Source organism: Nannospalax galili, unplaced genomic scaffold, assembly GCF_000622305.1.
Source record: "Nannospalax galili isolate Female #2095 unplaced genomic scaffold, S.galili_v1.0 scaffold451, whole genome shotgun sequence".
In the NCBI taxonomy this organism is placed as follows: Eukaryota; Metazoa; Chordata; class Mammalia; order Rodentia; family Spalacidae; genus Nannospalax; species Nannospalax galili.
The window spans coordinates 2242376-2253782 of record NW_008331662.1 but is presented as its reverse complement, the minus strand read 5'-3'; the positions used below and the strand labels follow the sequence as shown (position 1 = coordinate 2253782).

The 11407-nt window shown below is 41.7% G+C and overlaps 1 protein-coding gene across 2 annotated transcripts in view; it reads left to right on the top strand.

The window, feature by feature from the left end:
• Positions 1 to 11407, top strand: part of Tgfbr3 (transforming growth factor beta receptor 3) — a 209413-nt gene that overhangs the window by 18244 nt on the left and 179762 nt on the right. For both annotated transcript variants that reach the window (XM_008826826.3, XM_008826825.3), the window contains exon 2: positions 7649 to 7825. In XM_008826826.3, coding sequence (XP_008825048.1) covers positions 7762 to 7825 — 64 coding nt within the window. In that variant the 5' untranslated portion in view covers positions 7649 to 7761. The remainder of the gene's footprint in view (positions 1 to 7648; positions 7826 to 11407) is intronic.

The window sequence follows — 11407 nt, the reverse complement described above, 5'->3', positions numbered from 1 at the left end:
AGAAGAGGGCTTCAGATTCCCCTGGAACTGGAGTTAAGGATGGTTCGTAGCCGCCAAGTAGGTGCTAGGAATTGAACCAGGTCCTCTGCAAGAGCAGTCAGTGCTCTTAACTGCTGAGCCATCTCTCCAGCCCGTTTTTTGTTTTTTTAAAAAGACTTTTGTGTATGAGTGTTTTGCTTGCATGTATGTGGACCACATGTATGCAGTGCCCTCGGAGGGCAGAAGAGGGCATCAGATCCCCTGGAACTGGAGTTATAGATGATTGTTAGGTACCCTGTGGGTTCTGGAAACTGAACCCAGGTCCTTTACAAGAGCAGCCATCTCTTAATGGTAAGCTAGCTCTTGACCACTGAGCCATCTCTCCAGTCCCTGATAGTTTTAATTGTCAACTTTACACAACCTAGTATCACCTAGTATCACATGAGGGAATGGCTAGATCAGGGTGGCCTGTGGTCTATGAGGGGTTTTTCTTGCCTAATTGAGGTGGGAAGACCCAACCTGAATGTGGGTGTCACTCTTTCACGGGCTGGGCCCTAATGACAGTAAGAATGACAACAGTGAGCTGAAATAGCAAGCATGCATGCATTCATTCCTCTCTGCTCTTGATTGTGGATGCCATGTGACCAGCTGTTTATAGAGTTCCTGCAGTCTTAACTTCCCAGGTCTGATGGATTGCAACCTGGAAACTGTGAGCTAAGATAAACCTTTTCTCCCCTAAGTTGCTTTTTGTCCAGTTATTTTATCAGAGCAACAGAAATGAAACCAGGACACTCTCCTAATGTGTGCTTCTTTTTTAAATGGCTTAGTTTATTTTTATTTTATGTGTATGACTGTATTGCCTGCATGTGTGTAAGTGCACTTGTGTCGTGCAGTGCCGGTGGAAGCCAGAAGAGGGTGTCAGATCCCCTGGAACTGGAGTCACACATGGTTGTTAGCCGCTGTATGGGTGCCAGAAGTAGAACCTGGGTCCTCTGCAAGAGCAGCCAGTACTCTTAACCACTCAGTCATCTCTTCAGCCCCCAATGTGTGTTTCTTGGCCTAACTTTTAGGACATGGATACTGTCTTTCATATCCTAATAATACCATGTAATTCCCTATTTGTGACTATTTTTCTGTTTTGTCACACTTAAAGTCCATAAGGGCAAAGGTCATGTCTCTTGCCTGACTGTTATATTTCTATTGCCTGGTTCAGAGTAAGCAATAAAGATTTGTTGAAAGAAAACTGAAGTCCAGGAAATTAAGTGTCTTGCCTAAAGTGGCAAATGACATTGCTTTTATATGCAGAATGTAAACTCCACAGGGGCAGAGTTATCCACTCCTTTTTACATTGCCACCTCCGTGGCACCTTGTCTAATGCCTGGAATACAGTAGCAGTAAATATTTGCTGAATATTGATGATACTTAGATATGATTCCAGAGATTTCTCATCCAAACCCACTGTTGTTTTTTTTCTTTTTTTCTCTCTCTCCATCTGCCAAATCTGCCTGAGAATGGAGGTGAGAACAATCCAGCTTCTCTGTGCGGAGGGAAGTCTGAGAGTGATTGCTGTGACCAGCAAGGTGCTGTACTTCTCTGTGTAGGGGTTCTAAAGGGCATCCAAATGTCACCAGACACATAACAGTATCTGTTCTGTACAACCCCCTTTTCCTGCCAAGCCAGGTCCTGATGTTGATGTTGTTATCCATGCTGCCTCTTTCCCAAGTCCCCTGAATAACATGTTGAATGACCATCAGAGCAATTCTTCTGCCAGCTTTTATTTAACCATTTTCAAACCCAACTGTGTGTTTCTCAAAAAGAAAGAAGATGGCAAAGTAGAAACATTTTAATGAGTTAAGATGATTTCATTATTCAAAATTTTATTTATTGACTTATTTATGTATATTTTTATATTTTATTTTTAAATTTTATTTTATGTGAATGAGTGTATTGCCTGCATGTGTGTAAATGCATCCTTGTTGTGCAATGCCTGTGGATGTCAGAAGAGGACTTTGGATCCCCTGGAACTGGAGTTAAAGACGGCTGTTACTGGCTCTTTCTTTCTTTCTTTCTTTCTTTCTTTCTTTCTTTCTTTCTTTCTTTCTTTCTTTCTTTCTTTCTTTCTTTCTTTCTTTCTTTCTTTCTTTCTTTCTTTCTTTCTTTCTTTCTTTCTTTCTTTCTTTCTTTCTTTCTTTCTTTCTTTCTTTCCTATTTATTTATGTGTGTGCACACAGGTGTGCTGTGACACTCACATGGGAAGTTAGAGGACAACTTTCAGGAGTTGTTTTTCTCCTTCTACTGTGGATGCCAGACTCAGGTCTTTGGGCTTGTATAGCAAATGCTTTCACCTGTTGAACCGTCTTGCTAGACCCATTTCATTTTTAAGCTACCAGAAACTCAGATGTAACTTAGGATATGAGTTTAGGCAATGGTAATTTCTTTGGGTGGGTGGGTGACAATTTTGCTTTTTGAGGTGTTGTCTCATGTAGCCCAGGCTGTAGCAAATGATGACTTTTGATCCTTCTGCCTCCACTTCAGAGTGCTAGGATTTCAGGCACACACCACCATGCATGCTTTATGAGTTTCTGGGGCTCAAACCCAGGATGTGTACTAGGTAAGCATTCTACCAGCTGAGCATATAGCCCCAACTGCCACTCCCAATGACAATTGTTTTTGGAGCAGGGTCTCCTTATAGCCCCAGCTGGCCTGGAACTTGCTATGTAGCCCAGGCTGGCCTTGATCTCACAGAGATCTGCCTGCCTCAGTCTCCTGAGTGCTGGGATTAAAGGTATGTGCCACCATGCCTGGCCCCAATGACAATTTCTAATTTCATTCACTATATCAATCTCCTTAATATCTTCCAATTTGGGACATGGAGATGACTTTGTTGATAAAAGGACTTGCCATGCAACTCTCACAACTTGAGTTCAATTCCTAGAACCCATGGTAGAAGGAGAGAACTGACTCCTTCTAAAAGTTTTCCTCTGCTACATGAGTGCTGGGTCATGTGTGGGCACCCACACACTCATATCATACACACATTCATAATAAATGAAATGGAATTGACCTCTGTATTTGTGAGGAACTTTGGGTTGGGCATTATCAAGGACTGCCTGTTTATCAATTTATTATGACCTCCCCATTCACATCATAGGTACAGTAACAGTTTGTGTAAAATGCATGTCAGTGTTTGCTGGCAGGGAAGGCGGGCCAACCTCTTCTTTGATAAAAAGGTTCTGTTTTCAGAGATTGAATGTTGAAGGGGAGAGGAGGGGAGTTGATTGTGGTGATGGAGCTAATTTGGGGAGGGGTGGGGGGATATGATGACAGAGTGGTGGCTATGGAAAGAGATCTCATGTCTAGTCTTGACTTTGTAACATTGTTTTGGGCAGATGTTCATCTTGGGATTTCAGGCTCCTCTTCTTCCACAAAATCATGTCAAATGTCTTCAACTTTAAAAGCCGTTCATGTATCTTTAACATGCTAGTTTAAAAAAGACTTTTAACCTGGCATGGTGGTGCACACCTTTAACCCCAGCACTTGGGAGGTGACGGCAGGTGGATGGATCTCTGTGAGATTGAGGCCAGCCTGGTCTACATAGTAAGTTCCAAGCCAGCAGGGGCTACAGACAGACCCTGTCTCAAAAAACCAAAATAAGTAAATAAATAAATAATAAAAGACTTTAAAGTAGCATATATCAGTTGTACAATAATGTACAAATAATGGCTTTCTTTTTATAAAGAATTATTATTACTATCAGTATTATTGTGTGTGTATGATGTATGTGTAAGTGCAAGTACATGTGTGCCATAGTAACTTCTGGAGATCAGAGGACAAACTTTCTGGAGTTGGCCCTCCCCTTCCACGTGGGTCCTAGGAATCAAACTCAGATCATCCCATTGCTCAGGAAGAGTACTTACCCACTGCACCATCTCACTGGCCCCAAATAATAGTTTTAGTGTCACCTATACACATATGCTTATGACATTCTTTGGCCATAGTCACTCCCTAGCAGCTAATTAATTTTTTATTTCTATCAAGTTTTCATATATGTAAGGTCCTGGTTTTTTAAAATTGCATGATCAAGCAGCTGCAAGTAAATTGTGATTTATTTCTGATTTTGAATAATGTCCAGCATGAAGCCAGGCATGCTAGCTGTCTAGGGAATGGGAAATTTTTCCTCCTGACTACCAGACAACCGATCTATCACAGTTTTCCTCTAAAATCAAGATTCACTTATAAAAGAAAAATCCTGGGCCAGCAGGTCGGCTTATGTGGTAAAGGTGCTTGCTGTATGCTACTCAAGTTTGACAACTGAGTTCAATTCTTGGAACCCAGATAAAGGTAGAAGGAGAAAACTGACTTCACAGCTGACTTCATGTCCTCTGGCCTGTACATGTGCTATGTGGCATGTACACATACAAATACACATTGTACACACACAACATACACATCATACTCCATGTACACATATCTCACGTCTCACATATTGCATACACACATACATCACACACACACACACACACACACACACACACACACACACACACGCACAAATCCTTAGTCCAGGGAATGCCTTTTCCAAACCACTCCTCTTGAACATTGGTTGAAATCCAGGGTATTGTCAAAGGGTTCTCTGGAGTAGCTCCCCACCCCAATCCCAGTTCTGTTGAATCCCTGGAGAATGTGTGGCAGCCAGCTCAGATTAGTGGCCTCAGAAGTATACATGGCATGCTCTGAAATCAACAGAATTAGTACCACATTCTTCTTGGTTTTTAATCTATGAAGTTTCTCCCTGAGTGTTCTTGTAAATGTGTGGCATTAAATACTCTTGTCCTTTTGATGGAGCGTATATATGGCTATGAAATGTGAGCAAAGTGATCACTCTACAGTGGCCTCCAAATGTTCTTCCAGTATCTCAGTGGACCTATTTATGCACTCATGGAGATCCCGAGTCCAAAGAGATTCAATGATGTCAAAAAGGGTCATCAGCCCCTGGTCTTTTGTCAAACAAATGTGACAGAACTTCACCAGAGAGGAGTTTGTGATTCCTGGTTCATCTAAAAGCTACAACTTTGATGAAGCCTGCCCTCTCCCTAGCATTCTTCTGCGGAGGCACTGGACCCCTGAGTAGTCTTATGTTAAGGCCCAGATCGGCACCCATCTTGGAGTTCAGCCTCATGGGACCCATGCACTTCCCTCTCTGCCCTCTGCCTTAGGACTCTGTCACCACACCGGGGCGATCAAAGACAAAAGCTCACTGCAGTTTTTCTTTTGGAACAATATATATTCAAGAGGGACTTTTAAGCTAAAGAAGAGCCCCCTTTGTCTGCTACAGCCGTGTGGAGTTTCAACTTGCCTTGGACTTCCTCTGAGATGTTTTAAGATCCGGTGTGAACTTGCTGTGGTTTGCCTTTGGGCATCAAACTGTTTAGCTTGGCTCCATTATATCTGTAATTGCTGAATTTTAATAATTGCCCAATATTCTTGTCAGCAATTTGCAGTCCATATTTTTAATAGGACCATTTGACTTTTTTTCCACGGGTTCCTTTAGACCTGGTGTAAGCCCCTGGATTAACGTGGCACAGCCCCACAGGCCCCGTGCAGATGTGGACAGGGGTGACATGAGCTCATTAAATGTTCCCACAAACCCCAAGCCATCTTCTGAGAGCTCTTATGGGGCTTTGCTTTATTAAAATTGCTGTTAGTGTTTGTTGAAACGGTATATCCTTTTAGAGAGGTTTTTCCTTATCAACCCATTCAGGAAATATAATTTTTCAAAGAGAAAAAGACAGGGATAAATTCTCCTTGCTTGTTGTTGAGTTCTTAAGCTAACAGAATTCCATTTATGTGAGGTGGCATGGGATGATAGTGATGGAGATGTTAGAATTGAAGGGAATATGGAAGTCAATGCTGTGGCTTCCAGATTGCTCAGTAACTTAGTCAGTATTGTACCACTATGACCTGAACCCCAACTTCTCTGACAACTTTGATCTTTTAGTGATTTTGCTGTTTGGCTTCAGTTATCTCCCTTCAAAAAAGCAGCAACAAAACCTCGTTTCTTCTTTTTCTTTTGTAAAGTTGTTTCACAATAAATGAAACTTGTTGGACAGTATCTAAGAATTACATAAATGACTACACCCTAATCTTTCCAGTTTGTCATTCAAAAGACTTTAAAGAGAATGGAGAGTTAGTAATAAGAGTAGCTTACATTGATTGATTGATTGATTAGTTATTATGGGCTAGACGCTTTTCTAAGTATGTGCTCCCACGCACGCTCTCTCTCTCTTCCTCCCTCCCTCCTTCTCGCCCATGTGCCAATTCAAATTGAGACCCTGTCTCAAACAAAAAGAAATCCCTCTTCCAGCATGCACATTGAAACTATACAACTGTGGACAGGAACAAGTTAGAAAGACCCCTCTAGATTATCTAACCCAATGTTAAGTTAGTCTTACACAGGACAGAGTCAGGGAAGATCTTTTTTCCTTTTTAAATGTTGGCAAATACACCAGGCGTGGTGGCACATGCCTTTAATCCCACAGCACTTGGGAGGCAGAGGCAGGTGGATCTCTGTGAGTTTGAGGCCAATCTGATCTCCATTAGCGAATCCAGGCTAGCTGTGGCTACAGGGAGACCTTGTCTCAAAAAGACCAAAAAAAAAAAAAAAAAAAAAAAATTTGGAAAAAAAAAAAAAAAAAAAAAAAAAAAAAAAATGTTGGCAAATAGTTGAAATAGCTTTGCCTTTTTATGGTTCTTTGTTGTTTGAGATCAAGTCTCAGTGTAATTTAACTTGATCTTGTGATAGCCCTGTCATTATGACCTGAGATTGAATCCCTAATCGGAGCTATTTGTTTGCTTGCTGGTTAGGGCATGTACCCAGTGGCCCTGATTACTTTAGTATCATGGTGTGACTGCTGAGTTACAGGTATACTGTAAGTTCCTTCTGTAGTCCTGAAAATTCTATATAGAATCAAAGATTGTGTTGGTATGTGCCTATGTTTCCAGCCAGGCAGGGAGGTTGAGACGGGAAAATCTTTTGAACCCAGGCATTCTGAGTTAGCCTGGGTAACATAGTAGGACCCTGTCTCAAAACAAACAATTCCCCTCAAAACCCCCTTAAAACATTTAAAATGTCAAGTATAGGAACCCGAGGGATGGCTCAGTGGCTAAAGGCAGGAGGGCCTTGCAGAGGACCTAGCTTTGGTTCCCAGCACTCTCATTGCAGCTAACAACCATCCAAAACTCTAGTTTCGGGAAACCTGATGCCCTCTCTGACCTCTGTGGGCATTGCTGGACATGGGTGCACTTACAATACAAGCAGCTAACAACCATCCAAAACTCTAGTTTCTGGAAACCTGATGCCCTCTCTGACCTCTGTGGGCATTGCTGGACATGGGTGCACTTACAATACAAGCAGACAAAACACTCCTACACATAAAAATAAATTAAAAAATTTAAAATGTCAAATGTAATAATGTCACTTTCGAAAGTATTTGCTATAAAAGTATTAAGTAATCACCACCCCACCTTAGTTTGCTTGAGTGCTATCCTGGTAGTTTCAAGACAAATTTCTTCTCTTAAATACATTTCAGAAATTCTCTATTTAACTTTGATGTATGCTTATGATATGTGGACATTATGCTTTCTTACTGAAATTTGTTTATTTTTATAGGCAATTAGAAAATTGCAGAGAGGGATTTTAAGGCCACTTGGGACTGGCCAAGCTTGCTTGTGACCTGAAGCAGCAGAGGCTGAGGTGACTAGAGTGGACTTGCTGTCGGAGAAATGATGACATCCCACCATGTGCTTGCCATGTTTGCCCTGATGAGCTCCTGTGTGGCCACTGCAGGTAAACTGCACATTACACACTGCTTGCTCAATGAATATGTTTTTTTCTCAGTCTCTTGGGTTTCAAAAAATGTAGGCCATATGATGTTCATGTAACACTTCATTAGTTATGTTCTTTAGCTAAATGTAATCTTTGACTACTATACAGATACATAATATGTTTACTTGTGTTGTGTTGTAGTTTCTTAGGTTGGGACTGGGCATTCTAATGTCAGTGGCATAGGTACCCAGCTAACCTGTGTTAAGGTAGGTAGCCAGTCAATGGACTAATGATTACTCTCATTTGATTTTGTTACATGCATAGATTATAATGGAATAATAATTAAAAATATTATTATTATTATTTTATGTGTATGAGTATATTGTCTGCATATATGTAAATGTATGTGTCCACAGAGGTAAGATGAGGTCATTGGATTCCCTGGAAATGGATTTATGGATGGTTGTTACCTGTCATGTGGGTGCTGGGAACAGAACCCTGGTCCTCTGGAAAGCAGCCAGTGCTCTTAAACCGCTGAGCCATCTCTTTAGCCCCTGGAATAGGAATTTTTCTTAGACTCCATCAAGTATATTTTCTGTTGTACTTCATTCATTCATTCATTCATTCATTCATTCATATGTGTTAGCCCAGGCATATCATGGTGCCTGTGTAGAGTTCAGAGGACAACTTTCAGGAGTCTCTTCTCACCTATCATCAAGTTCAGGTCATCAGGCTTGGCAGCAGGTACCTTTATCCCCTGAGCCATTTCACCAGCCCAGAACTAAGAGCCTTTTTATCCTTTATTGTAAAATAAATAGATCTTCCACTTAAAGGTGATACTCTTGTTGTGAGCTTCTTTTGGGGGTGGTGGTATTTAATATATTTCAGATATATTAATAAATAACTTTTTAAGAAGTAGAGAGGGGCTGAGCGGTAGCTTGTCATTATAGTGTTTGACTAGCATGCATGAGGCCCTGGGTTCTGTCTCTAGCACTGAAAAAAAGCAAAGACAAAAATGGAAAGAAGAGAAGAGAAATGCCTTTTGTTTCTCAGAGACCACTGGAATGTAAGGTTGGAGCTCTGGAAAGGAAATGATTGAGTTGGTAGTATCAGATCCCCCACAGTAACATCTTAGTTTTCCATATCAAGGTTATTTAACACATTTGGAAGGTTAATTTGCTCTATTTTGTTATTTGCTTTGTGTATGGACTATAATGAGCTATATAACAGTAACTTGTTGGATCAGTTCTCGAAATTGGTGGGTCTCAACAAGAACAGCACCCACTTGAAAAGCGATGACCCTCTTGGTGCTGGCAATATGGAGACATTTGGGTGATTCACACTGTGTTGCATAGCTGGGAAATGGAGGAACCAGATTTACATTTCACACCCTGTGTGGTGGACAGAAGAAATCATCCTACCATGGAGGCTCTGGGAGACTCAGACTGGGGGTTGTTTGTAGACAGACTGCAAGAAAGCTGCTGGGCAGAAGTTAGTGTTTGAGACTAAGAGCAGAATGCTCCTCCCATTGCAAATATTTTGAAAGAAAGTTGTTGGGTTTTTTTTTTTTTTTTGAATGCCAGTGTGTGAGCTTGAACTGCCCATTCTCTTTGTGTGACTCTGTCAGCAGTTTCATTTTGTGTCATTATTGAAGAGTTATTTGCCTTTTAGTATCTGTATTAAAATGGATCTCCTCCTCCTCCTCCTTTCTTCTTCTTCATCTTCTCCTTCTCCTCCTTAGAAACCCAGATTTTTCTCTGCACAGAAATTCCTACCCCAGCTTATTTGTTCTCTTATGTCTTTCTTTTAAATAAATTGATTCTGTTGTGATTTTAAATTAATTCTTTCTTCATCCAGTAACCTAGACACAGCTATTCTGCCCTCCCCCTCCTCCCCCTTCTTCTCCCCCTCCCCCTCCTCCTCCTCTTCTTCGAGACAGTCTCATTCTGTAGCTCTGGCTGGCCTGGAATTTACTATGTAGACCAGGCTGGCTTCAAATTTTCTTCCTGCCTCAGCCTCCTGAGTGCTGGGATTAAAGATGTGTGTCAACACCCCCAACTAAAATGGGTCATATAAAAACTTTTTTCATCAATTATTTACTTTTGCATGTATGAGTGTTTTGCATGTATGTAAGTGAACCACAAGTGTATAATGAACCATGTGTGTGGAGGTCAGAAGAAGTCATTGGATCCCCTGGAACTGGAGTCATGGATGGTTGTTAGCTGCCATGTGGGGCCTAGGAACCAAACCCAGGTGCTGTGGAAAAGCAGCCAGTGCTCTTAACTGCTGAGACATCTCTCCAGCCACCTAAAATGGATCTTAACATTAAAATGAATCAGGAGGTGGGAAGAGGGCACACATTTATTGTGATGAGAAGGGTTGGAACCATGCCCAGGGTGTCGAAGGAGGGCTTTCTGCCCTCACTGTGCCTGGCTCGGACGGAAAATACGACTGGACTAGAGAGGTGCTTCGTGGGAAAGTGGGGAGTGTGATGGTTCTGTTGGTTCTGATAGTGAATCAGTTTTGCTGAAGACTTCCTTCCTCTTTCAGACCATTGGGGAAAAAAGAAAAAAATATTTATACAGAGTTTCATATATCATCAAAGCTTTGTGGAGGTGGAAGAGACAGTAGCGCCACAGATTTTGTAAAAGCACAGGGCAGCTGATACATAGTCTGGAAGGAGAGGTGTGTGTGTGTGTGTGTGTGTGTGTGTATGTGTGCGCGCATACGCACGCACACATATGTATGGGTGTGTATGGGTGTGTGTGCATCCATGTTCATGCATGTTCGTGTGCATGGGTGCACATGTATATGGGTGTGTGGGGAAAACTTCAGGTGTCATTCCTCAGGCATTGTTCACTTTTTGCTGAGACAGTCTCTTAGTGGCCCAGAACTCAGCAGGTAGGCTAGGCTGCTGGCCAGTGAGCCTCAGGGCATCTGTCTGATTCGTTCCCACCAGTGCTGGGATTAAAAGTGTGTGCCATTGTACCTTACTTTTTTATATGGGTTCTGGAGATTGAACTCAGGTCTTCGTGCTCGCAAGGCAAACACTTGACTCACTGAACCATCTCCCCGGTCCTAGGGATGTCTTAAGTATAGAAATTTATTGATTGGTGCACAACCCAATGGACCAGATAAATGAAGGAGGGAAAATAGGTCTTACATGAGCTAACATACGAATATACAATTTCTCTCTCTCTCTCTCTCTCTCTCTCTCTCTCTCTCTCTCTCTCTGTCTCATTCTCTCAACAGGGTCTCATGTAGCCCAGGCTGGCCTGGATCTTACTATGTAGCTGAGGATGACCTTGCTATATAGGTTCAGAGACCATCACAAACTGCTTTTGGGGTATTATGTGCTAGGCCCCATTCAAAGTGTCACATGTATTATCTCATTTCGTTTCCAGAACAACCCTGAGAAGTGTAGGTACTTTGATTATTCCCAGGATAGACAGGAAACTAAACTACAGAAAGATGCAGTCATTTCTCAAGGTCAAACAGTGAATAAACAGCAGATTTAAACATAAATTACGTTTAGCGATTGAACCTTTAAATCTCTGTAATTTGAGAGTGTTGATCTGAAGGGTATTTGCTTTGAAAGGGGCC